This window comes from Tinamus guttatus, unplaced genomic scaffold (assembly GCF_059628265.1).
Source record: "Tinamus guttatus ecotype Peru unplaced genomic scaffold, ASM5962826v1 Tinamus_guttatus_pri_ptg000048l, whole genome shotgun sequence".
NCBI classification, from domain to species: domain Eukaryota; kingdom Metazoa; phylum Chordata; class Aves; order Tinamiformes; family Tinamidae; genus Tinamus; species Tinamus guttatus.
In genome coordinates, this window is record NW_028288582.1 from 9,262,998 (window position 1) to 9,290,804 (window position 27,807).

Below are 27,807 nucleotides of genomic sequence, written 5' to 3' on the forward strand. Positions count from 1 at the left end.
AGTGGCTGAAGGATATGGAATTAGCGAGCAGGTAGTGCTCCTATTTTCTGGATATTTTCTTCTTCTTGCTTAAATCCCTCAAAGGGAATTAAATCACATGTACTTTCCTTATTTCAACAGGGACCAGCCCGCATGACATCTGACCTGGGGTCTTCTCCTGCAGCAGGGTATGTTCCTGTTGGTCAGAAACCAGAGGCTGTCGTGCATGCTATGAAGGTAAGGGTATCTCAAACGACCATGTTGCTTTCCAGCAAGCACAGAAATGTCATAACTGGATATTTTCTCTTCTCATGGAATCATGATGATAAGAAATAGAAACTTAGAACTCGGGCAGGTTACTGGTTACCAGGATTTATATAATGATGAATAATCATTGCCTCAAATGGCTGGAGTTAAGAAAACTTGCACATGACTAATTTTGGAGTGAGATACCTTCAGCAAAACCTTTGACGCTAAAGGTGTTGGAAACCCTTTCTATTTAGCATTCCCTGCTTGCTGGGGTAGAGGAGAGAGTTGTGCTGAAGAAACAGAAAAATGTAATAGCTTGGTGTTACATATTTTAACAGTTAAGCAAGTTATTTTTGAGTATCTGAAAGACACAGAAATGCAAATGCTTCCCAAGGCGTCTTAGATATGGCTGAAAAATCTCTAAATAAATTAGATTTTTGTTTCCATTGATTTGTTGAACCTGAAAAGTTCTGAACGAGTTTAAAAAGCTTTCACAAAATCAAAGTGAGATTCCCAGGGGCCCAAAAAGCTGAAGAAAAGTTTCAGCCACGGGATTGCTTCAATAGCACTGGCTGAGACTGTCCTACAAGAAACTAGTGCTAACTTTGCTTTGCATGTTTTCACATCTGACATCTAAATGGCACAAAGTTACCTCTAGGACAGACCTGTGAGGTGGCAGTAGTAAAGTCAGCACTTGACAAGTAGCCAGGAGAAGAGGAGCACAGCTGGCAGGAATATCAGTGCCACTGAGCTGTGGAAGATCCTTGGAGGAATTTAAGTTTCAGAAACACCATGTGTTGGTATTTCTGAAGTAGTTCATCTTCTATGTATTTATGGTGTGTGAGGAATTATGAAAAGAAGGAAAGTTGGATTTGATTTGGCTCAAACCTGAATTCAAATTTATAGACGTTCCCTCAAACCAGAAATTTTGATTTTTTTCAGATTGTTTGAGACCTTATTTACCCAGATCATATAACTCTGTGCATCTTAAGAGATGCATTGGCACCATCCACATCTCACTTTAATAGAATTTTTATTACATCCCTAAGGAACCTTGACTGAACAGGCAGCAGTTCAGTTGCCTACATTTTTTCCCAGTATTTTCTGGATAAATTTCTTCTTTGCTTGCCCTGAATGGTTCTGTGTGATCAGAATGTTGTTGTTCCCCATCCTGCACTGTGCTGCAGTTCAACTGTGGGTGAAATTACTCCTGTACATGTATGTATCTTTTAAGCTGTGATGCCATCCAGAATGTAGCAGAACTGTGTGATGCTTTTGGTTTTCCTGCATTTTGTACCATGTTTCCTCTCACTACCATTTTTTTGATATTTATATGGCCTTTTCTGCCATAACTGTGGCATTTGGTTCTTTCTGCTTCCCTCTTCTTGTGGCCCATCAAAATTGTAGGTTTTGGTCTCAAGCAACAAATCTTAAACTGGATAGAAGATAGTTTAGGTAATTTTTGGTTCTGTTTTTTTAATTTTTTGGGCCTTGGTGTGCTGTAGCTGTGGAATAGGCCTTATCTGCACTTTGAGGATCTGGACATCATTTTCAGTGCCAGCCCCCATGAGGAGAACTAGAAGCAGCTACCAGGTTAGACTGTGCACAGCCTGTGAACCAGCACCTGGCCTTCCCTTGGCAAGGAAAGAGTGGCCTGCAAATGAGACTCTGCTTTGGATATGTGACATGTAATATTAGAAAAAAAGCTTATCTTGGTCACGTGAAGATGTTTTGTGACTGTAGCAGGCTAGCCCCTTGCTGAGAGGAGAAGCAGGGGCAGACACAAGTTTGCAACGTGGGAGCAGCTGGTGCTGCTCAGCTGCAAGTCCAGAAGCTGCATGGGCATCGCAGCTCGGTGCCCAAGCAAAGGCACTGGGCTCTGTGCTTACTTGGGCTTGCAGTCAGGATCTGGAGGGTTTTCAGGACAGATCTGGCGTGTGTCTGCCCAGCTAGGAGAAGCAACAGGGCTGGATCACTGACTTCTATGGCCATCTGGGTAGACGTCCCCCAGGTTTTTTGCTTGACTTTTTTCCTGCAGCTGAATGTCTCGTGGCTGAAAGGCTGCTTTTCATTTAGCCCAAGCTCATTCTTGAGAATGTTGAAGTGTTTTCTTTATTTTTTTCTTCCCAAATCGTTTTTGTTTATTTGCACCTAATAAATAAGGAGCAAGATGACAGGTTGGTGTGCCTAACAACTGTTCCCGCTAACGAGAATAAAAGGTACATATGCTACATCTCAGTATCTCACTGAACATCAAAGCACTTTTCTTAGGAGCTGAACAAACCTGCTAAAGATAGGGGTAGATGATAAGGAGGCAAATGTAAGAAAACAACTTTTAGAGCACAATCCAATTCCCCAGCAGTCTGTTGGGTGTTCTTCTGAGGGTGTCAGCGGCCAGAAAGGGGGTGGATGCCGCGGCTCGGGTGGCCGAGGCGGAGCGGTCTCGGTGGCAGCGGACAGCTAAGGACAGCTGGGGTGTCCCCACAGCTTGCAGCCCAACATGGAGCGGGCCAGGGGAGCCGGTGCGCGCCGCTGAGCTGCCCTCCACCTGCTTAACACAGGAGATGGCTGGAAAAGACAATCACAGCAGGAACAGGACCTCCCCTTCAGGAGGTGCTTTTGCTCTTCAGGGCGCGTTTCCTTCCAGTGCACCTTGCTGGCATCAGCTCTTGAATTTTACCCTCCCAATCCCTTTTTTTTCTGAGCCCAAGATGCTAACACATCTTCACAAAGATGTCTACTCAGAAATGGGCTTTGCCCTGGGCAGAGGGAAGGTTTCCAGGGTTAGCAAGTCCCTCATCCTTCAGAAGTGATATACAACCCTAATGTCTGACTCAACAGCCTTCAGCTCTTCCTGTGCTCTGTTTATGCTATTAAAATACATTTCCACTGGAAGAAATGGGCTGCACCACCCTTTCACACCTCATGGAATGAGAATGCAGTTTTATTTGAAGTGGAAGCTATAGAAAAGCAGTTTATTTTTCTCCTCTGAGACTCCTGTGCCAGCAAGATTGATGGCCAGGGGAGGCAGACGCTGGAGTTGATGTGATCTTTAACTAATCCAAAGCACCGTTGTCCTTGACACTTGCCCTGTAGACACAGCCAGTTCTAGCTGCTCCGCAGCCGTCCTGGCGCGCGGTGCCGAGGTCTGGTGGTGCAGGCGGTGGCTCATCAGAAACACCCTCACTCCAGACAGGCAAACGCGACGTGCGAGTCCAGCTGGATCAATAATTAATTCCCTTCTCTTTAGCAAAAAATAGATGTTCTCTCTGTCAGCTCCTACATGGGTTTTGCATGTCTCTTGCCCTTCCTGCTCGCGTAGAAAGGATGTGGATATTCGTATTTGTATAAAGATTGAGCACAGATATGTTGGTTAAACTAGCCAGGGCATTTTAGAAGTAGGTTAAGAGCCCTAGGAGAATGACCTATTTTTGTAAGTTAAGCAGTCAGAATACAGCAAGGCTGCTGTGCTGAAGCCGCCCAGCAGATAATCCAGTCTGGTCTCCCGTTTCTTGGAGCAGTCAGTGCTGTTTGCCTCAGCAAAGGGTGAAGCCCTTCCCTGCTTCCAGCTCTGTAGCTCCTTAGCAGATAGACAAATATTTATGCGTGCAAATACACCTGCTGTAGAGATTTGTGTGTGTGCAGATATATCTGACACATGCTGAGTAAGAAACGATGCACTCATGGCACTGGATGGTTTCAGGGTCTCTCAGCCTGTACGCTGAGATGGCCACATTCTTCACGAGTGCCAAAGCCCTGGGTGAGTTATGTAGGTCAGGGCAGATGTACCCGTGCACCGTGCTGTGCCTGCCTCGTGCAACACACTCCTCTGGAGAAGATAGTTTTGGGTGCACGGGAAGACTTTTGGAATGCAGATGCCAGGATATTTCTGTGGATCCGCATGATTCCAACGGGAAGCGAAGGCTGCCTTTAATGCCATGCTGCTTCAAACCACCTCTCAGCCAGCCTCATGGCCTGGGGATCATAGCTTGGGGAATATAAGCCTAAGTGTTACCTAAAAAAAAGAGAAAAAAAAAAAAAGGCATTTTTTTCATTATAAGGAAAGCAACATAATTTCCAACCACTGTCAACTCAAAATCTAGTTTAAGGGAGTAAGTGACAGGCGGGACGTTTCTGTTATTTTTGCAGGGGGACCTGGGGTCCTTCCAGAGCAGATTTGCTCCTGTTCCTCAGGCCCCCCTGCCAGGGTGTCCCAGCCCCGACCGTGTGGAGCACGTGGGCTCGGGGAGCGCTGAGCCCGTGTCCCAGCACGGGAGCTCGGGGAGCGCTGAGCCCGTGTCCCAGCACGGGAGCTCGGGGAGCGCTGAGCCCGTGTCCCGGCACGGGAGCTCGGGGAGCGCTGAGCCCGTGTCCCAGCACGTGGGCTCGGGGAGCGCTGAGCCCGTGTCCCAGCACGGGAGCTCGGGGAGCGCTGAGCCCATGTCCCAGCACGGGAGCTCGGGGAGCGCTGAGCCCGTGTCCCGGCACGGGAGCTCGGGGAGCGCTGAGCCCGTGTCCCAGCACGTGGGCTCGGGGAGCGCTGGCCTCCTCAGGCTGCGGCCTCGGTGCTGGCCCGTGACCGCTGCTTGGGCAGGAGCCCATCGCGTAGCCCCCGTGCTGGGAACGCCGGGGAGCTGGGGCGACCTCCCGCGCCGAGGGCGGCCCTCAGCGTTCCTGAGTGCTGTGGCTGCTGTACACGGGGTGGGCTTAAATGCCTGGAGAGCCGGGAGCACAAGTTCCTGACAAATATCCTGAGTCTTGAACTGTTTGGGGGCCTGGCAGAGCCAACTGAGCATGTTTTTAGTGCTGGGTCCTGTGGGCTCCTGGTGAAGCAGCTAAGGCAGATGACCTGGTAGCTCCCTATCTAAAACCCTGTGGAGAGTCTCAAATCCTGCCCTTCCCCCTTGCCTGACTCCTGCAGTCCCATTTCTATGCTTTTCCAGCCACATTTCCTGTTTTTGCAGTGCTTTCCTCCCATTATTGTTGTGGAAAAGCTACATAGTCCCAAACAGGAGACACAGGAGAGCTAAGCCCTAACTCACCTTGAACGCGATGTGGGGAGGCTGCTGCAGGCACCTGTGTGGTCCCCTTGCGTGTCACAGCATGGCCAGTCCTGAGAGGAAAGAGAACACAACCAAGCTGCTTGTGTAGGAGCAGGCCCGCCCAAGTGGGTGTTTGTGGCATTCGGCCACATTTGTACCAGGTGATCTCATTAAACAGATGGTAGCTTTAGGGGTCTGTGTGCTCACACTTGCATATTGGTCCCTGGCCAAGTATCACATATTCCCTTATATTTACATCAGAGGGTCTTTGCAGGTCTTTGGAAAGGGCCTTCAGAGGCCGATAGTCAGTGCTCGAGGGCCTGGGGTGCAGCAAATGGTGTTCAGTGCCCTGCCGAGCCGGGCTGATGCAGCCTCAGGAGGGAGCGAGCTGGAGCGGGGAATCATTTGGGGCTGGCTGGGTGCTGCCTACGTGGTGGCCATCCCTCTCACTTGCTCACTGTCACGATGGGCCTGGGAAGGGTTCCTCTGAGAAAGTAAAGGGCCCGAGAGCAGTTTTGGGTCAAAGGTGAGTGAAATTGTCGCTTTAAGCTCTCAGAACTCATGGCTGATCGGGGCTGTGCGGACGGTGCCGTGGTGCCCCACTCCTCTGGCACTGTTCCCACCATGCAGGGGAAGGTGGGAGGATGATGAGACTCAGTTTCGTGCTTGTCCTTGAGATGCTCTGGATCTCAAGGCTTTATGAATCCTGCCAATTTAAATACTAGTTAATGACATTAACTGTTTGAGGAGCGTAATGCTTTTGTAATGTTGTTTCTCTGTAGGTCCTTGAGGTCCATGAAAATTTGGACAGGCAAATGCAAGATAACTATGAAGAAGACCTGAGTGAAAAGGAGAAGGCGATTGTTCGAGAGATGTGCAATGTAATCACTTCTTTCAGTAATTCCAGTAATTGTTGTGTTCGCTTGCTCCAAGTACCGAGCACTGTTCTGCATATGAATGTTTGCCCTGAAATCCTTGGGGAAATCCAGACGGGAGGGAAGAGTCAAGGCCCTGCTGACTGCTGCTCGGGGTATCAGCAGGTTGACAGGGCCCGGGGCTGCAGAACTCGCGGCAGAACCCGCCGCAGCAGAACTCGCCCGCGCTCCTGGGGCCGCAGCTAATGGCAGGGGGAGAAGCTCCTGGCTGAAGGCACCCAACAGGCCAGCGCGTGTGGTTTGTGGTGCCGAACACCACAAACGTGTTTGCCGGCCGCGCCGCAACCTGAGCTTGCCACGTACTGGGCGCTGAGCGTTCGGAGCAAAGCTCTGCTCCGCAGTGCTCGCCTGCTGTGCTGCCACCTCCCATTTCCAGCCCAGCCTACTAGTAAGAGAAATACACTGGCTGGGCATTGGCTTTGAGCAAAGAAATTTGGGCTTCGCAAGAACATTGCTCAGAGTGTGACGTGCAGTCGGGGATTTGCTGTTCGACAGGAGCAGCAGTTCCCCCAGCACAGAGGAGGAGCCTTACGGAGCTCTCCCTTTTAGAAGTCCAGACTGGGGGTGAGCACAAGTGGACCTTTCTGTGCATCACGGCAGCAGAGAGAAGCCTAATCCTCCGTTGAAGTTGTGAAATTGCTTGCAGTGAGGTCTTGCAGCAGTGCTGTAGCATTAAGCCACACTATGGAGGGCATCTTACTGTATTGTGACTGCATCTTTACAGATACAATGGCAGAAGGAACAAGATAGAGCTTTCCTTCATGCAAACAGCAGGAAAAAAATCTTAAAAGGCACAGGAAAAAATCACCTCAATTCTATAAAGAGGGTGCAAAAGATGTAAGTGTCTCACACAGCTAAACCACCAAAGCATTCTGGCAAGGGCTGAGGCAGTGGCTCTCGGTTGCTCCAACCTCTGTAAGTGACACCAAGAACAAAATAAATGAGGGCCTGTTTTTTAACTTATTTGGTCTGCTTAATGGCCCCATTCTCTTGCAGCCTTGCAGAGGGAAAGGGAAAACACTGTTATCTTCCCCCCCATTTATGTTTGTCTAACATAAGATATGGTTTTTTAAATATTCATTTTATGTAAGTGGCTACAAAGTGCTTTGCAGTTTCTTCTGATTTTAAGAGCCCTACTTTCCCCTATGGGCCTGGAGAGGCCATGATGTTTCTAGAAAGTTGTAGATACAATTTTAATTGCGATCTTTTTTATTATCTTTTTTGTTCATGGTAACATCATTTCAGTGAGTATGACAGGGCTGACCTACCATTGAACTTAACTTCCAAACGTTGTGTATTTGGTTTATATTATTACCCCAGGCAAAACCAGTTCTAATTTCAAGAGAAACTAATTAGAAAACACTTCAATGTTTTTTCCCTTGGAAAGTGGTGCATAAATGCCATCCAGTGGCTCTTCTAAGAATTACAGCACTACTCTGAGAAATCACTTGTTTTGGCTGTTCGACATAGAGTAGAAATCAGCAGTCTTTAATTTCTAGTTCCTGCCTTTTGCTTCCCCACCCTGTTGTATTTTTTTCTTACAGGTTGTCTGGCGAAAGCTGGGTGATGCTGCGAGCTCCAAACCCTCCATCAGGCAACATCTTTCAGGAAACCAGTTCAAGGGGCCGTTGTAGGAGCAGCGTCCTGTAGACTGGCAGTGACTCCATGAAGACTAAAAGAGAGAGAGTTACTGTTTCTGGCTGCCTGGTCTCTGGGAGTCGGGGTTGATATTTTCAAGCTTTTTTTTCCTATTTTTGCTTTTTTGTAACTGTCAATAGTGTAAATATGGCAGCTAAAAGCCTGATTTCAGGCAGTGGTGCTCTGGAACTGAGGTTCGATGGGTAACCATTCAGCAATGCCAGACTTGCATCATTTGTATTGTAGTCCAACCCTGCTTTGTTGTATGGTCTGTTTGTAGAATTAACTTGAGAGAATTTCTAAGAACAAGAAGAAACTTCAACGCGTGGAGACGTCACAGTTTGTCTTGCTTCTGTCCACCTGCTTGTTAACTGATTTGGGAATGGCTAGTGGCTGCAGGCAGCGCATTTTCAGAACCTTCCAAGGAAACAGCAATTTGAATTCACTGGTTTACAGGCTGCCAATTTCCTAAGCTGCTACTGTTTGTTTTGGAGGTCCTGACTTAGGGGAAGGACATATGACTGTTTCCCAAGGCGCTGTGCAGAGGGATTAAACACTTGTCCCGCTTCGTACACTCTGCTGTGGTGCCTGTCTCACAAGCATCCAGAAGAGCTCAAGACACTGGAGGGGCTGTTAATGACTGATTTTTCATGAACAAATGACACTCATGACTTCTGCAGTCATAATGTGAATGAACTGAAGACCCTCAGCCAGGCGCCAGTATTCCCTACAAATCTGGCAACACTGTTCCCGTAAAGCTTTTCTTATCACACAATTCAGCAGAAACAGCCGTCCTAGCAGCACTTATGGCTTTCACGGTATCTTCAAGAGCAGCTCATCTTTCACATCTGGAAGATTTGGGTTTTTTTTCTAACCTTCCTGCTGGAACCCTCACCTATATTGGCTACCGCATAAGGTAACCAACCAACAGCCTTGCAGAGCTCAAGTGTAACACTGGCTGTGGGGTGAGACTCCTTCCTGCCATTGAAGCTTTATTTTTGTTAATGAACCAAAACAAGTGGGTTTTTCCTCCTTCAAATGGTTGTACATAAAAACAATGGGACTTTTATTTTGTTAGTGTGGAGTAGCTGCTTGTATAGGTGTAGTAAGAATTTGCCCCCCTTTCTTTTCCAACTTGTCACAGCAACTGGCCCTGTATTTCAGTAGATGTTTCTCCCCATCTTTTCCTGATAGTCTAAGGAAGCTGGAGCTTGTTATTAAACCTATTGGTGTAAAATAATGTTAAAGCCTGGCGAGTGTAAAGATCAACACCTCCTCTTCAAAAGTTGCATTGTTTTGGTGATTAGCTTGAAGATTTAGTGGCTTCAAACCTCAATCCCTTTTATTCTCTGTAAGAATCATTTAACTGAGAGTTGAACTGGCTTGACAGGCTCTTGCTGCTAAGAGAATTTGTTCTACTAGTTCAATTCTTGACTCCTGTTGTTATATTGATATGGAGCACCAATAAAAAATCAAGGAGCTAGTGCTTGCAAGTTATAAAACAGGCAGTTGGTCCCATTGTATAGAGTATAACTAGCTGCCTGGAAAGACTTAATTTGCGGGGCAAAGCCTAGGTCTGTAACCCATAAAAAGCTAAAGAATACAACCAAGTATGTACTAACGCATAAAAATAAGAACTTCATTATAGGGTGTAGAAATAAAAACCTAACAGTCAAGATAAGCAGTTTATTTTAAAAAGGAGAGCTCAAGAACAAGATACCCTCCCCCCCAACCGAGCCCCTTGCCAGTAGCTCATTTCTCCAGTGAGCAGAGACCGGGCTGGTGACTGGAACCCTAGTAAGTCCCTGCATCCAGTGTGAGTCCAGAAAAACCTATTCTAGAGTATGACTGTCCTTCAAAATATGACACCTCTAGAGGATTCCTGATTTCCTCCTCATTTTTTGTTTTGCCTGTTTTCTCATTACCCTCCAGTCTCTATTAGCCTATGGCGACTTTTCTTCCTCCTGCATAATTTACATGCTGAGATTTTCCTACCAGAAACGGTGGTGTGTTTCTGCCCCTTCCAGAGAAGGGGAAATCAGACACATCGTTCTTTAACATCTAATATTTAACAGAGGGTTACTTTAATCTATCTGCTCACAAACCCATTTTAATTTTGGTGGAATCTAATCTCTGGATTAAGGCAGAGAATTTAACCACATTGGGAGCAGGGTTAATTGAAACCAGTGAGTTTTAACTACAGCAATGTAAGCGCTGCCAACACTTTTAGAAAATGTGTTGATGACGTGCTTGCTATTTTAGGAGTGTATTAGACTAGCAGGTCCTCTCAACAGGATGAGGGATGCTAATCTGACTACTGTTCTGAACAACCATGAAGCTCTCAAACAAATACTCCCCTTACCAAACTTCTCAACATCTATTTGGCGAGGTTAAGCCAAGTCTGTTTCATTCCACCTGCGGATCTCACCTACAAGGGATGCGGTGCTGTAATCACGGTCCAGCAGTGTTACAAATCCTAAAAAGCCAATTTACAGGGTAGCCAGTTACTTCAGTTGAATAATCTTCGTACTTGTAGGCTATCATTTGTACTTTAAATGATTTTATTTGGCAGCATAAGTCCTCAATGCAAGATGTGCATTTTTCATTTATAGAACAACATAACAGTGTCGTATGTGGAGCTTGTTTGTTTGGGCTTGCTACTCTTCGTACCTAGCTCCACTTGAGCTAAACAGTGTCTTCCTGGGGGAAAATGACACTCAATGACTTCACAGGATGATTTGGGTGCTACTTTCAACTGTCTAAAAAAGCAGCTTTATGTGAATATTGAAATCCATTTAACTATGCGCTAAGTCTTCAGTGAAAACTACGTGAGGAGGTTTGCACATTAGCTGGGGGGGAGCATCCCTTGAAATAGCAGCCAGGACATGGATACAGCGGGGGTGACAGCCTAAAGCTCCTTTCCTCAACACCCTGGGTCTGCCACCTCCGCGTTCCCACCAGGCTCCGCGTGCTTAGGGAGAGCGGAACCACATCCCGGCCCGTTTCCGGGGCAGGGAACGGCCTTCCCAGAGGAGGGTTTGGAACGCTGTGGGGGTAGCGCCAGCTCCCGTTGGCTCTTTGCACCTTGGTAAGACTGCTGAGCACAACCTTGTTTGAGAATGGCACATTTTTATCCAAATATAAAAATATAAAAGAAAAAAAAAAAAAAATCAGTGTTAAAGTGACCTTTTATCTTTTTAGAAACTGTGGGGGAAGAGTACTACTGATCTTTTTCAAAGTGCATGACTGTAAAGTGATCAAATTGTATATTTTTCATAATGTGGGGAAAGTCTATCTGTGCTGCTTTGGAAATCAGTCTGAAATTTGATTTCTGTTAAACCTGTGATATTACAGCCCTGCTATATTTTCTGTATATGATTTACAAAGAACTGGAAAAGTTAGCACCTGCTGTTGTGTATATAGCAAAATTCTTTAGATCTTAGCACACATTTTTACCTATTATTGAACCACTCTGTTTTTTGGGGGGAGGGAAAATAATAGTACAGATTTTTTTGATAATGTGTGTAAAACATTCATTTGAAATATTTTAGTAAAAATGAAGTAAGAGATTGATTGTGATAGTGTATACTTTTAGTTGAATAAAATAAAATTACATTCTTTCTAAATAAACTGATGAATAAGGTTTGGAAGACCACTGCTGAAATATCTTGCCATGTGCCACAGCTATGAATTCTGAACTGACGTGAAAAACTCGGAAATCCACTATATTCAGAATCAATTTTATTTGGGTAGGTGTGAATGAAGTAGTCCCATTTATAACCAGGATGCAAATCACAGTAGGTTGTTACATTCAGACTTTCACACTTAGAAAATATATATATTATGTACAGGAATCTGCAAATAGGTGTAAACATACAATACTTTTAAGATACCAGTACATTCCAAAACAAAAATACCAGCAAGGCAAACACCTCAAAATGATTTCAGTCATCTAGCATTCAGAATCTCTTTTAAATAAAGTAGCTTTAATGCTTGACATCAAGCCTTGTTTTAATTGTTAATGAAAATGAAGCTTCTTACCGTAGATGAGATTTCATGGTATCTGGCTATTTTGATACTCAAAAATAGGCACTGATTTCTAGAAGGAAATTTACTTCTTACTGATATAATTGAGCCAATATGGCTGGTTAACATTTCTGCTAGTACAAAGTAATCCAGTGCTGGAATAACTTGAGACAATTTAGACTTCAGTCAAACGTATAAAGTTAGAATAGATACTGCAAAGCTAATTAAAATCTAGAAGCCTATATAACTCACCATAAACAACGCAAACAGATCAGCTAGGTTCCCATTTCATGGCCTCATTTCTTCATCTAAACGGTACAAATTCTCCTCCTCGTGGTCTTTCCGAGATAGTTTGTGGCGGCGGCCCCTCCGTAGCTGCTGCTATCTCATCCAGGTGGCGCGGCCCAGCCCCGCCACGGGCGGCATGCCGGGCGGCGGGATGGGGGGCGGCACGGGGGGCTGCCCCCCCGGCGGCACCGTGGGCGGCGGGTAGCTGGCCGGCGGCATCCCCAGCCCGGGAGGGGGGTGAGGAGGCACCGCGTGCGCGGGGGGCAGCCGCGGCGGGGGGAAGTTGGGGTTGTAGGCGGGCGGAGGGGGGTATCCCGGGGTCGGCGGGGGGATGTTGGGCGGCGGGAAGGAAGCGGGCGGCGGAGGGGGCACGGGGGGCGGCGGGTTGGGGGGGTAGACGTGCGGGTGGTAGGGCAGGTGGGTCGGGGGTCCGTAGGCCGGTGGCAGAGCTCCGTACGTCGGTCCTTCCGTTTTCATCATGGACTGGAGGCTTTGGTAGCCCTCCCCGGACATGTAGGAGTTGGTCGTGGACATCCCGGTGATGTAGCTGGTGGGGGGCGGCGGCGGGGGCCGGTGCGGCAGCGGCGGAGGCTGGTGCACCGGGGCGGGATGCGCGGGAGGAGGGATCTGCACCTTGGGCATGTCCACCGAGTCCACCGCGGAGGGCTGCTCCGCTTCGCCCATGGGGACCGACGCGGCCAGCGGCGGCGGCTTGCGCTCTGCAACACAGAAGGATGTGCTTATTTTTGCGAAGGTTGGTGGCAGCAGTGACAGCCGCGTACTCTGCAGCGCTCCTCCAGCAAACACATCACAAGAGGACTCCAAAGGTCTCCGAGTCTCTATACATCATCCCGCATCCTACACATCTTATGTCCCTAGCAAATCACTAAGCCGCAAAGCAGAGCTCCAAGGTCGGCGTCTCCCAGTTTAGAAGTTAAATACACTTTTCCCCCAACTTATTATTGATTTTCTTACGACTGAAATACTACAAAATACTACAGCCAAAAGGAGCAGACTGCATGGACAGACTCACAACCAGCAGTTTTTAAAGAGTCATGGGACCCAAATCTTCCCATCAGCGTTTCCATCTCGTACAGCCCGTGCCCCCCTTTCATCTCCCTCGTACTCCAGAAGGCGGCCTGGGATTGATCACTGCGCTTCACTTGCCCCAAACATTTTGAGATACTATTTGAGAATATGGGCCAAAGTCTCAGGCCTTTAACATTTGGTTCTAAACCTGTTTATCAAGAGGGCAGAGAAAAGGGCAGGGGGGAACAACACACTGAGAATAAAGCAAAAAACTGGCCTTGATTAGCGGGGATGTGAAATCTGATCAACTCTGTTCCACCGCTTACTTTCAGGGAGCTCAGCATATGGCAGCCCAGGGGAGTTCACAACAAAGATCAGAAATTTACAGACCTGTTTATAGCCAGGTTCAAGAAGGACACGCATTAAGGTGTCCTCTGGAGATAATATGGGAAACTAGTTACCTACCCGCATGTTTAGGATTTATCCCATACAGACAGTCATGGTTTTAACAGCTAAACTGACCCCCAGAACAACTACATAATCTGAATACGCCATGGGCGTACACTAGCTGCAGTACTTACAATTTCAAGATTTTGTAGCTCCTAAATTGTAACCAAATCTTTCTGAACATCAGATACACTTATACAAGATTGATTAACTGAGGAAGGCTGATTACTATCTTAAAACAAACCCCAAAGCCCCCAAATCACATACCACTCATCTTAACTGGATTTTAACAAAAGAGAAAAAAAAAAAAAAAAAAACAGTAATAGTGTATTTCAAAGCACTGTTTCTGTCTCTTGATATTCCCTGTTAGAGGCTGTCATTTCGAAGTTGCATTATGGAGCACAAGCTATAAAATATTTATGTCATATCTCAGGGTCAGTGGCAGGACAGCTAATGTGTCAAAGCGCTGCGAGCACATTTTTCAAGAGTAAAATTTATTTTGCAAACATAAGGCATGCATGAAGTGTTAAAAGTTCTCCAGCAGATGAAAGCCTCCTTCCTTTTGGGGCATAGCCAAGATTATACATATCCCTTTTTTCTGCAGTTACACACCTGCAGGTTCTATAATACAGATGTAATATGCAGAACTTCAATAAGACATTTAGAAGCCAGTGCCCTAATACTAGGCAGCCTGATAAGGACACTAGTCCCTTTTTGCCTGCTCACCACAGGTAGTTTATTTTTCTAGGCTTTCACGGTCTGAGCTTTATCTTGCCTTTGTCCACATACTGTATATTCATTTCCACCCTAACTTTATGGTATGCATTAAAAAAAAAAGGAAAAAGTGTGTTCTACAAAGATGAATGTCCTCCAAAACTTATCTGTCTAGTAGTATTGCTGATTAATTACTCATTGCCAAACTTAGTAATCAAGGCAACAAACCCTCCTCTCACATTACTACCACCATTGCTGAAAAGTGGTGCAGTAAATTACAAGAGAAGCAGCATTTAAGAAATAAGAGTTTACCTGGAGGTGGATGCGCAGGAGGTATCGGTGGATGTGAAGTTTCAATTTTAGGGATTTTAGATGGTGGTGGTGGTTCTGAAAAACATGTGGAAGTTCCTAATTTGCTATGGCACGGTAATATGTTTGAAACCGGTATCATTTATCATGTTTATACAGAGTGCAGTGGACACCCTATATACTAGGCATGTTTAATAAATGTAACTAGAATCAAGACCTTTGTATAAAAAAAAAAAAAAAAAAAGGGCACCGAGTATCACACAAAAGCCTGCCAGAAGAACACAGCCCTACAAATTCAAGCTCTGTATTTTATAGCTAGAGATAAATTATCCCAGTAACAGTATGAATGTGAATATCAGCATATGCATTTTTTAGCAGAAACTGGAACTTGTAAATAGCTAAACTTTCAGGAGGAGCTGAACCCCTATGTCCTGCTAGGGGCTCATGTATCTTGATACCAAAATGAGAGGGGAAATTAAATGGGAGGAAGATGGGAGAAGGGACAGGCAGCTCTTTGGGATCTCCTTGTACAGCCACATAGAGGAGAGTGCTGAACTTATCAAGGAAACATTACAGAATCAAATCCAAGCTATCCTGAAACACGCTATTACAAAAACCCAAACCAAAAAAGCACACCAAAAGAACTAGCTCTGAGCACTCTGGTGAAGTATTTCTTAGGCTGGGTTGTACATCATACAAAATGGCCAGCAACTGATTACTGATGTCCCCAACAGCAAGAGCCTTGCTCCAACACTCAGCGAGAGGGCACCTGGGCAAGGCCAAGGCCTCCCGCCGGCTGCGGGGCCGCGAGCTGAGCGAGACGGCTACTGAACAGCCTCCAGCAAGGCTACACTACAACTCCAGCAGTGCTGCTGTCAGGAACATTCAATACAGCCACAGCACATGCTGAGGGATGCAGTATTGGTATCAAATAGTTTGCATGACCCAAGTCTGCAAGCTGACTAGCTAAATACGTATCAGCCAGTGACTCACTCTGGCTAAAAGAACAATTTTGCTTACGGAAAATAAAAATAATCATTAGGAAAAACTGACATACCTGTTGCCTTTGTTTCTTCTTTGGGAGATACAGTCTGTTTAAAGAGAAGGAAAAAAAAAAAAAAAAAAAAGAGAAAACATGACAACATGACAACCACTGCAAAATACAAAGCATTTCAAAACAGTAACAAGAAAAGCAAACAGGAAACAACTCCGGCCTGTTCAAGGCTTTTTGTACAGATCTGACTAAACCAGAACCTGTTTCGAACTCAATCCTCCTCCCTCTGAAAAGGAGGGGAGGGGCCCCCTTCATCTGCTCCTCTGTTTTTATGAGGAGGCTATTAATGCTCAACAGTACAATACTGAACAAGCCCAGCTGAAGAGGAAGAATGAAGAGACGGAGAAAAAGTACAGCCTTTCAAAATATGGTATTACATACAGTATTTTCTTGATGTTCTCTTTGCTGAGTTCTACCATCTCGTTTATTTTATAAATAAAATCTATGGCAGATACATCTTGGTCCAGTAAATTGCTCACTGGGCTGACAGCAAGTGCCTTGGCCTCTGTCCTAACCCTGCTACCGACCTGTGATTTGACCTTTGCCAAAGCACTTCAGGAATTTATGCTTTATTTAGCAGGCAAAAGAATAGATGAAGTTTTGCTCAGCATAAAACATTTCAGAAGCCTTCAAAATAGAAAGCATTGTACAAAAGCCAAATATTATGCAAAAGTGTATTACTGAACACTGAGCAAGACTCTCAGAACCTCACATCACCCTTCTGGCCACGCATTTTTTGGTTTTGTTTTGCTTTAAGAGTCACAGACAAGCGAGCCTGAGAAGTCTTTCCTAGCTTGTCCACTCCGAGTGAGTTGGCTAGTTCAGGAACTGACGGATATTTCACTTGAAGAGTGAATTTTCCTCTGTTCTATTGAGGATTCCCATGTTGGTTGTCCAGTGCCAAGCTCCTCAAGACCTGCTTTTTGTGTTCCTTACAGAGTCCTTCCAATTCATCTCCCATCACTTTTCCCTCCCCACTTACGGGCAGCCTTAATCTTTGCATCCCAACACACACGCACTTCCCGCTGACCATGCGGATTCAAACGCCACCCTCATTTTACTCAGGCTTTCTTGCCCTGACTTTCCAAAACTAAATTTCCCTGTTTGCAAGTCTAAGCAAATATTCAATTTCTCCTGCACTTTCAAAGATAAACAAGTCTCCACTATTAAGTTCCAGAACTTCCAAAAAAATATATAAATAAATAAAAATCACTTATTCTGTGCGGCCAAGCGTTTAGTTCAAGTTGCAAGCAACGCAGCTACAGTGTAGTTGTGTACAGGCAGCAGTGTTCAGAAAGCAAAATCAACAGGTATCTATTAGTACAGAACAAGCAGCTCGAGCCAAACATGAGACGGTTTATGTAACAGAAGAACAAAAATCAGATTATGCCATAGGCGTGTTTTTTTTGTTTGTTTGTCTTGGTTGTTTGTTTCAGTATAAACAAAGCTTATCAAAATATAAGATACTTTCCTAAAAATGGCACTAATTATGCATTTTTCCTCCAGTCAGTTTGACACAGCCATTTCAGCCAGGTCTTTGCTTTTTAGTGTGTATACATCTATATATTTTTATACTGAATGACATCTCAGTAATGATTTAATAGAATACTAGTTATTATTTGAGACTTTCATAAGGTCAATCCACACCCTAAAATAACTGTTCCCTTAGTGCTGTTTCTACAAGCCTTAAAAATTTCTCTCATTACAAACGGATGGACACAAACAAAAAGTCCTAATTATTTATAGTTTCTGATGTACCAAACTGCCCTAGGTATATTTGTTCCAGCCAAAAAGTTCCCTGATCCACAGATTAGATGGCCCAAACAGAATTTGTGCCAAACGGGAAGTTTAAAAAGAAAGACATACTACCTATAAAGAATTCTCTCAATTGCCAAGCTAGTTAATAAATTTTATCATCTCTCTATCCTGATCAACTCTAAAATTCTTCAGTGTAGGAATTGCACATTTGGTGCATTTTATTCTCTATTAGTAGGTTGTATCTTGTATTAAAAGACCAAAGTTTTAGAGATTTTAATTTTCCTCTTTTTTTGGGAGGCTGCTATAAGGAAGCAGATGGAGAAATGAACTCTTTCTTCTTTCATTTCATCATTTTTTACTTCTTCCTGTTTCTTGCCACCTGTTCTCCAGTTTGGGCTACAACAAGACAGAACATCAGTTGTACAAAATTTATTTCCGAAATGGGTGTATTTTGGAGACGTTACTTTTGAAAACATTCCTCCTCCTAAGTAGATATGTTACCCAAATCTTCACACTTTTACACTTTTTCTTTTTAGTAACTCAGATGTGAAACACAATACAGAGAAAAAGGTTCAAAAGCTTCATTTGGACTTGATGACTGCAGATAAGCACAGAGATACTATGCAACTGCCAACACACTTTCTTATTTTCAATGATTAGGTGATAATGCAGACCATAAAATGAGAGCTGAATGTATTTTGCATTTGTAAGCTTCTACTGTTATTAGATTATTTTGGAAGACACTTCCTAACCACCAGCACCGGAATTTTGATACACTTCTAAAAAGTCACCTTTCTCATATGTTGTTAAAGGCCAAAAAGAGAAACAGTGCTTGCATCAGCACAGTACACACATGGCAGTTAAAAGCAAATATCGTACAGAAATCTGACAAGGCACAAGAGTCATAGCCTAAATCAAGCATGCTGAAGAGTGAAAAAAGATCTGGTAGCACAGAACCACGAACAGAGGCTCAGGTTCACTAAGGGGTCTGCCCACGGGATGTGCCTTGAGTGCACTGAGTATGCAGGATGCCCAGACTTCAAAACGGTTCCACGCTTAAGTACTTGTCATACAACCAATAAAAGTCTGCCATAGAAAAATTATTTACTGCCCTCATTTTAAAAGCAAACCTCAAGTTTGCTGCACAGTGCAGTCTCTAAACTAGAGAGGCAACAGATGAGCATAAAAATAAAATGTAAGTTCACTAAACTTACTGCTGGTCTTTTGATCTGTCTGGGAGGGCTTGACTGGGGAGAAGGCTTTTTTGATTGCTGTGCTTGTGTTTGCTGCTGCTGCTGCTGCGCTGACTGCTGCGACTCCTTCTGCTGCTGAGCCTGGGACTGCTCCGAACCCTGGGGCTGCTGTGACTGCTGCACAGGAGGTGCCTGGGGTGCAGACTGGAGAGATGGCGGCTGCTGCAGCTGATGAGGAGTGTGATGAGGCATCTGCTGCTTCCCTTGTGAGTACAGATCCAGAATCTGGTGGCAGATATCTAAAACAGAAAGTGCCAAGATTAAGTATTTGCAACATACAAGGGCATATTCAACAAAACGGTCAAGCTTTTTTCTTAAAAAAGTAAGAATTTACTATACATTTTTTAAGAATAGTTTTCAATTTACTTCTGCATTTTTGAGTTCCTTCTGCCTATGGTGAATACAGAGGCACATATGCAACCCTCCAGAGGAATAAGAATAAAATGTCTTGGTATTAATATATTGCCTATCATTACAGTGTGCTTGGAGAGCAACACAGCAAGTAAACAAGATGGAGTAACTGTTGAAAATGTATGTCTAACTGGATTGGTCAATAAAGTGTAAGGAGCAAATCATCAGAACTAGTTCCAAAACCTTATTTCAGCACATAGGGAACAAGAATTCTGCCAGAGATCAAGCAAGACCAACTGATAAGGGGGTGCAGGAGCAGCACTCGAGGCCAACAAAGCTCTTACAGTACAGCTAAATGAGTCCTTTGCATCTGCATTCACTGAGGCAGCAGCAGGAAACGGGGACACTCATTCTACAACTTTCTCTGGCAGAGATTCAGCAGAAGATTTGTCTTAAATTTAAGAAACTCAGCTGCAATACAGATACAGCACATAACCATGTATTAAAAAAAAATTAAAATTACCAGAACTGGATGGTATTCATCTAAGAGTTCTAAAAGAAACCAAAGGATAAATTATCTGAATAATGAACATTAGCACATAACCTTTTCAGTTAAAACACCAAGACTAGATAAGTGACAAGCATGACACTGATTTTTAAATAGACTTACAAAGCAATTTACAGAATTATAGATGACATCTGTATCAGGTAATGAAAACAAATTAGTGGCTACCTAAGCATAGTTTACTTCATGAGAGTCAGGAGAGATCCTGCTTTATGAACTTCCTGGAGTTCTCTGGAAAGGACAACAAGCACTTCACAAATAAGTAATCCAGCTGCGAGAGTACTAGACTTTGAAAGCAACTGACAGAATTCTTCAAATACTTTCAAGGACCCTAAACAGCACCAGGATAGGAGTAAAGGGCTTAGTTAATAAACTTATTTAAAGAAAGGAATATGTTTTCAATAAGGGATCAAGTCTTGCAACAGAGAAGAACTCAAGCTCTGTAGCAGTCTGTGTTAGGATCTCTGTTGTCTATGGGTGACCAAGGAGGTGGTCAATTTGCCAGTGATGCAAGGTTATTTCAACGAGTAGGATGACAGCAGGCAGTGAAGACCTAGGTCCAAATTCTTCTGCTGTGATCAAGCAATATAGTTGAGGATGAAATTCAGTGCAGAAACATGTAAAGCAGGCACATGGGAAAAATGCTCCTACCTTTATATATAAAAATAACAGACTTTGAGCTAATCACTATGTTCAAAAGAGTTTATAGATAAAACAGACATCCGAGTGAAAACATTGGCTCAGAGACCCACAATGTCAAAAAAAAAAAAAATAGAACAAGTTGGAAATATTCTACCACTGTACTGTACTTGGTGACATGTACAAATCCACAGCTTATTTACATATTGGGACCAAAATCACATACATACGCTAGCCCTCATCTCAAAAGGAAGAGAAATAGGACTGGAAAACTTCACATGGACAACTCAAATATCCAAAGGTAAGGAAGGATTTCCATGCAAATAGCACTCGAAGAAGCTGGAGTTCTTCAGACTGGAAACTACTTGGAAGATATGATAGCTGCATGCAAAATCATGAACACCTAGGGAAGGCTGACAGGGAGAGAACACCTCAGGATAAGAAGGGCCATGAAACAAAGCTATGAAGAGTCAGGTTCCAAACAGAGAAGGTGATGATCCTCAAAGAAGTAGGTAACAGACTTGCAGAATTCCCTGACAAAGATGATGTTATGTGAGCAAACAGCTTACTGTTGTTCAAGAGGTTGCAGGAGAAGTACTTGGGAGAGAGATCTATTGCAGGTCATTAACTAGTTGATAGTTGCATCAGAACTAGGCTCACAAAACCATTCAGACCAGATATTGAAATTGCATCAGGGGAAATATCATAAATGCTCTTCGCCCAGCGGTGGCACCGACAGAGCGAGAGGAAACGGCCGCAAACTGAAACAGCGAAAGTTCCGCAGGAACTTAAGGAAAAACGTATTAGCAGTGAGGGTGACGGAGCACGGGAACAGGCTGCCCGGAGAGGCCGTGGAGTCTCCGTCTCTGGAGATCTCCAAGGGCCGCCTGGACGCAGCCCTGTGCCACGTGCTCTGGGTGACCCTGCGTGTGCAGAGGTTGGACTAGATGATCTCTGGAGGTCCCGTCCAGCCTTAAGGATTCTACTTTAGCCAGCACTGGAAGGGAACTGATCATAAGACTGTTCGTCTCAATCAATACAACCAATCCTATGACCGTGAGCAACTAGGGCTGCCAAAAGACAAAGACAAGGACAAGAGACCTTGAAGACATGGTACCAAAAAAAAAAAAAAAAAAAAAAAAGTGTTCCTATGTAGAATCTTACAGGGTATGAAATTCATAACAGTCATGTTAAAAAGATTATACTTTTGTTTTAGTTAATTCTGACAGAAGGATAAAGTCTAAAGCAACGTGCTCCTCCATTCAGAGAAGTAATAGTCTGTACCAAAAAGATCCCACTAACTACTCTAAAAGAAAATCTGATGGATGAATTTATGCTTTGAGAGAACACAAAGGAACACTATTAAGATTCTGTAAGGATAAAACAATCCAGAATAAGCAACTAGAAACTACAGAATCTAGTTCTCAGTCCTAGGACAGCATAAGACAAGAACTGCTACTTGTAGTTCTCGTATAACTGTTAAAGAGGTTGATCATCATGAGCAAACCACTGCAAACTTGTCTTCATTAGCACCAGTGCTTAACAGCTGGGCCATGAACTAAATTATCAGTAAAACAAATATTGACAAAAGACTAATTGTAACAATGAACATTCCACACTAAGCCAGTCTAAAAGTTTAATCATGAATCTGGATAGGGCATAGCATATATGTCCTAAGGTGCATACATTACACGGAATTATTTTTGAGTCAGATGCAGAAAAAGGCAGTTGGAATGTACATACTATCTGCATCACAGTCACAGGAAAAAAATGATTTGTCTGTAGCAAGTGTTCCCCATACCTTCCAGAACATCAACAGGAACATCTTGGACAAACTGTTCCCACCACCGTCTGTACATTGGTTTTGAGGTCCATTCTTGTATTTCAAACTTACACAAACGACCTGCTAAGTACATAACTGCAACAGCTATGATTTCTGGCTCCCACTGTAGTGACAGCGTAGTGCAGAGGCTACAAGACATTAAAAAATAAACAAAAATAAACCTAAGATAATTCTGATTGTCAAAGTAAAAAAAAAAAAAAAAAAAGTCTAATAGGTATAACTTAGTAAAAACTATGTGTAGAAGCCTTGTTAAATAAAACAGTTTACAAAACTAAATTGTTTTGAATTTCTGCTATTAAACAATATAATTTTAAATGCATGACACAGGGAGCACTTGCCTGCAGCAGAACTCACCGCATATTGGGAGCTTTAAAATATGAAACCTTAACACAAGTAGGGAACAAAGATAAGAAAGACAATACGAAATTCCAGGTATGGGTATCTACACTCCACTATGGTCTTCTCTGTGGCATTAAGTTTTGGATCAAGCTGTAAAGGTTCTCCTTCAGTAGCTTTTGGTAAAATTAATGTCACAAAGTAGCTGATGTTCTTGGTATTAAATATATTTATGTAATAATCTCATAATTTAAATTACAAAATTTTTTCTTTTTGTGGCAAGTTAGCTCTTCTGTAGCTTCTGTAACATGAGATCTGCTAAACTATCCTCCTATTGAAACAATTTCACACCCACCCAGCCAGTTCAGTTTGTGCCAATTCACTGATGATTTCATTGCTACCTCTTTAAATGCACCAAAATAGTAGCCTATGCAGTCATCTGGATTAGTTTCTCTTGGTGGACTACAGATGACTCAAAGCAAATGAGGTAGTTCAATATTGGAGCAATGAAGCCAGCGATCACCGGTTGCCACACAACAAATAGCTCTCAAAACACTGATTCACTATTATTATCTTTTGGATATTTACTCAGGTATGTACTGTAGTTGCAGGAGAAAAACAAACAAAAAACCTCACACAACAGCTGGTCTAAAGGCCCATAGTGCAAAGTATAGGATTATTATTCCAGGATCCTAGAAATCGAATATACTTCTAACATGGTGCCTATTAAGCAAGCACAAAACAGCCTCTTGAGGACAGAGAGAAATCTTATTTGAAACAATTACTCTAGCCTTACTTCAGCATTTTCCTGAAACGCATTTTCCTGGGTTAATTATTAAATCCCACATAATTCCAAGTAGAATAGTATCGAAGTATGAAGGATACAGAAAGATTTTTCCTAAGGCATTTTACAAGAGTCAATCCATACATTATTTCTCCTTAACATCATCAAGAGAGACAAAAGATGAAGTATACATCTAGTGTCATGCAAACATGTTAAATAGCCTTTTGCTCAAACTAATGAGGGTGGGTTACATGCTATCACCTATTATGCGATTCCATAACCTCTTTAGGTTACTTTTACAGACTGAGAACTTGGACCCATAATGGGATACTTAAAATTAGACATATGAGTAAGAATGCACCTCTTTTTTTAACGGTGGAAAGCTTTGCGTTTCTGAAGAGTCCAGACTTCAATAATGTCTTAAGAACTTGTTATTAAATATATCACAATTACACTTTTTTAACTGCCATTTGTAAATTAACTTCCCTAGCTCTGTGGAATTCAACTTAGCAGAACTAAAGTGTATAAAGTTCTGTTTTGAAATGCCACTACACATAAAAAAATGATTCAAGAAACTGTTAGTTACCTCTAAAACATTATTTGCACTAGATTTAATGGCTGGCTATTAAAATATATCTTTTTTTTTTTTCCATAGTTGACCAACATGACAGAATTTTGTCATGTTTAAATGTTTAAAACCTAGAATCTATAACAAACAACGAACTACAGAAATGGAATGGTATCTTGCAGTAATTGATTGGCTCAGAATGAGGAACATGCCCTGGACTGGGCAAGCAGCCAGCTTCTGTCCTGGAGATCTAACATAGTTTCGACTTTTCAAATAATTTTCAATTTTTTGAATGTAAGCATTAAACCCTTCCCACAAAATGTCATAGGTCTTAGAAGCCTAGTCCTTCTGTAGTCATCCTGCCCAACACCATGGTGAAAACTGGAAAACATCTGTATCAGAGAGGTGAGTTGCTTTCACTATTTGCAAAAAGATAACCAGCATTTCTCAAAGAAATACCTGAGTCCCAAATGAACTGAACAGTAACAATTTCACTGTCAGAGGCTGTTGCCATAAGTGCCTTACCTGTCATTCACAAACGTCCATGCCATTTGAACCAGTTTCTGAATTTTATTTTTGTCTCCTGAAAAATAATCAGTAAAGTTATGGTAAGTTATTAAAAAGGTGAAATAGTTTGAAAGATAATAGCTCCTCACTGTTAATGTTAACTAACTTTCCAAGATTAAGAACAGGCATCTCTTGCTCACCCTGTACTATTTTACCTTTGAGCTGTTTGGCATACTTGAGCAGGAACTGGTACGGATGTTCCACTTGCAAATCAAATTTTATTGTTTGTAGTAATATTCTTTCAAGGACCATCACTTCTTCCTAGAGAATGTAACAAGGTAACACAATATTACTCCTTCTTTTACTCATAAATATTTTATGTTGGTATAAGGTCTGACTATAGAGCATCTCCAGAGAAACATGTGCCTGCTTTCACTTCATTAAGGTATGTCTCCGAAGAGAAGATTGAAATATTCAATCTGGAAAAGTTTATTACAGGTATTATTTCTTTTTCTTTTTTTTTTGCCTCCCTTTTTTTCCTCTATTTGAGAGAAGCATAACTTTGTTAAGCCAAGTATTCTAAACAGGAAACCTCCTAACATTGAGATATAGTTCTGAAGATGATATGTAGTTCTCATACTTAATTTAAGATTTTCTACTAATTATTTCCCAATACCACATTATGCTCTGTTAAATACATTTTATATCTTGATGATGTTTGTACCCCCTGACTAAATGGACTGATTTACTGTCCTCCTGTGCCCCATCCCACCCTCATCAGAATTTGCATAATTAAATTAAAATTAAATGTAAACTTTGTATATTAGCATTTGTTACAGTAGGCTTCAAAAACCTTTTTGCTAATACAAGTAGTTTATCACAGTTACACGTTCAACATGTAATTGTAACAACTGAAATTTGGCATCTTTACCTTGGGATCATCTCCGAACTGTCCAAACTGTACATCATTTAATAAGCTACGGGCTGTTTTGATTATATCTTTACATTTTTTAGGTGTTTCTTCAACTTTTCCTGCCAGGAAAAGACAGCAGGCTCCTGTTACCTACAAAAGAAAGTGGTTTCAGGAAGTTGTCTGCATTGGCAACACTTTATTGCACATCTAAAAGCACTGTCAGCTTTCATTAACAGATCCTCAGCAGTTTCCCAAAGAAGACTTAATAAGCTTACTACTTCTACCTTAATTATAGTGATAATTGAAGCTTTTACTGCTTTAAAGTAAATACAGAACTTGGACAACAGTCAAGCATATACAGTTTTATTTCATGGTTAAACATCCAAACCAGAATTTGTCTTGATAGGATACTGCCTGTCAAGCAGTTTTAAGATAAAAAAAAAAAAAAAAAAAAAAAACCACACACCACCACACACAGCTATAGCCATTACCCTTTCTAAAGGATATCATCATCATGATAACTAAAATTTCCATACAAGTATGTTTCTAAGCACAAGTGAAAAGGGAAACAAACAGCACAGCATGTTTTAAGCAATGATTGTTTATATAAACATGTTTGGTTTTCATTTTATGGAAAATATTATACTTACTGGAATCGTATAATCCTGTATTTAAAGGATATTTATTTTTAAAACAATAACTCAAACACAAAAGTTAAATGTTCTCCAGGTCACAGTTCTTTTTATCATTGCTTTGTGACTCCTGATACTGTAATACTAAAAAAAGGAAAGTAGACATTGCTTGGTTTATATCAGTGATGCTATGAATAAGAGTTGTGCCTAGCTCCAGTGCCCAAATAATCTGTTACCAATTTAAACAGTCTGTGCTTAACACAACTGCATTATTAAGCAAACAATATTGTATATACTTACATATCTGGGGAACTGTTTGAAGGAATGAAACATATAAAATCGATGGAAATAAATTATTCCGGTTGCTAATGTATCATAGTGTCTGTGTCGCAGGTTAAGGATTTTTCAAACATATAAACAGCACAAAACAAATTCAAAACCAAACACACACAAGCAAAACGATGCATTCTGCTCTATCAATTAACTGTCTGTTCAGTGAACAGCCAAAAAGCAAGTTAACTAGAGGATTTAGAAGCGCTTTGGATATCAACTGCATCTGGGCTGAACCACAGTATTTATGTAGCCATATGTTTCAGAGCCTTTTATTTTCCTTCCTCTCTCTCTCTCTCTCCTTTTGGTGGCATGCTATGACCATGCATTTCTCATAGAGAGGTTCTACGTGTGGCCATCCACATAACAAATTCCAAAGCTGCCCCAGAAAAGGCCCCAAGTTGTGGAAGGTACCTGATGGAACAGAAGAATTATCACTTCACATCTAAGTCTGCATGGAGAGTCTATAAATGCAAATAAAAGCTAAATATGCTCCCTAGTCTTTCCTTCAAGGAAAAAAATGAAATTTAATTGTCGTCAGTTTCTATTAAACAAAGAAGTGGGAAAAAAAAAAGTATCACAAACGTAGGAACCAAGAAACTCTAGTGGCAATCTATAACACAGTTGAGAGAAATCACTAGCATATAGAAAAAAAATGCAACCAACCCCACCTTAAACAAAAACGGGTAGGGGGACAAAAGTTAGAAGCCTTGTAAGTAAAATACACAGAAAAAGTCCAAAATCCAAAATTTAAGGAATTTCTCATTGATCTCATTCTCTGTTCATGCAGTAAGAGACCAAGCCATGCACAAATGGTGAGTCTGTATCATATTCCCCTTCTGTTGCCACAGGAGTTATGCTCAAACCTTGCTTATTCAATAAATGGATAAAAATCACATTACTTGTTAAAATTACGTACTTGTTACATTATGAAACTTGTTACACCAAAAGGCAGCTAAATGGAGGGAATCTTTGATTCCTGACAAAGTAGCATCTGAACAACGAATCAGGCATTTCTAATATGCTTTACTTTCAAAACCCCAATTCACAGAAACATTTATGTAATTGAAGGATACAGGCCTAAACGTGTCCCTACATCAAATATGAATCTGGCCCCCTCTCTGCGGTATCTTGCCTCCGTAGCTGGATCAAGCCCTTCTAGCTGTGAAGGGGTATGTGCCAAATCCTTCTTATCCCAGTACCAGCATGGCTTTGTATGGTCCAGGTTTGCCAAGTTTACAGAAGGACTGGAATTTTCTTTGTTCTCCTTCATTTATTAAAATAGGACTGTTCTTGCCTGATACGTTTTCAAAAGGAAGTCTTCAGGTAGTAGTAACTTTAGAACCTTTAAAGATAAAAGGAAAACACACATATTTGAAAATATCAGGATAGGAACTTTTTTTTTAGTATAAAAAAAAAAAACAGCCACTAAGACTACAATATACTACGTGAGTCTGGAACCTACTGTGCCATCTAAAACCATTCCCAAAACAAGCCTGATTGCACTCTATTAATATGTATTTTCCTACGTTGCCTTATACTGCACAAATCTACACTGACAGTTAGCAGTTCCACAAATTTTTAGTGTTTGGGGGATAACTGATGCTCATCCCTGTCT

General features: G+C 42.4%; 2 protein-coding genes across 4 annotated transcripts in view; one reads left to right on the top strand and one right to left on the bottom strand.

Annotated features, from left to right (window-relative positions):
- Positions 1-8,136, top strand: part of CCDC85C (coiled-coil domain containing 85C) — a 104,037-nt gene extending 95,901 nt beyond the window's left edge. The window contains exons 4-6 of the mRNA XM_088539684.1: positions 121-216; positions 6,053-6,151; positions 7,750-8,136. Coding sequence (XP_088395810.1) covers positions 121-216; positions 6,053-6,151; positions 7,750-7,839 — 285 coding nt within the window. The 3' untranslated portion in view covers positions 7,840-8,136. The remainder of the gene's footprint in view (positions 1-120; positions 217-6,052; positions 6,152-7,749) is intronic.
- A 4,114-nt stretch (positions 8,137-12,250) lies between these two features.
- CCNK (cyclin K) lies at positions 12,251-27,535 on the bottom strand. 3 transcript variants are annotated; one of them, XM_088539681.1, is made up of 11 exons: positions 27,266-27,535; positions 26,160-26,241; positions 25,246-25,377; positions 24,515-24,635; positions 24,333-24,390; positions 22,078-22,247; positions 19,596-19,624; positions 18,683-18,960; positions 15,714-15,747; positions 14,660-14,734; positions 12,490-12,876 (listed from the first exon to the last, which is right to left on the bottom strand). In XM_088539681.1, exons 1-11 carry the CDS (start codon positions 27,460-27,462, stop codon positions 12,634-12,636), a joined length of 1,419 nt encoding a protein of 472 aa, XP_088395807.1. In that variant the 5' UTR covers positions 27,463-27,535; the 3' UTR covers positions 12,490-12,633. The 3 variants fall into 3 exon arrangements, with proteins under 3 accessions (XP_010219702.2, XP_088395806.1, XP_088395807.1); XM_010221400.2 differs by lacking the exon at positions 19,596-19,624 and having other exon boundaries at positions 12,251-12,876; positions 24,530-24,635; XM_088539680.1 differs by lacking the exon at positions 19,596-19,624 and having other exon boundaries at positions 12,251-12,876.
- Between the last annotated feature and the right edge of the window lie 272 nt (positions 27,536-27,807).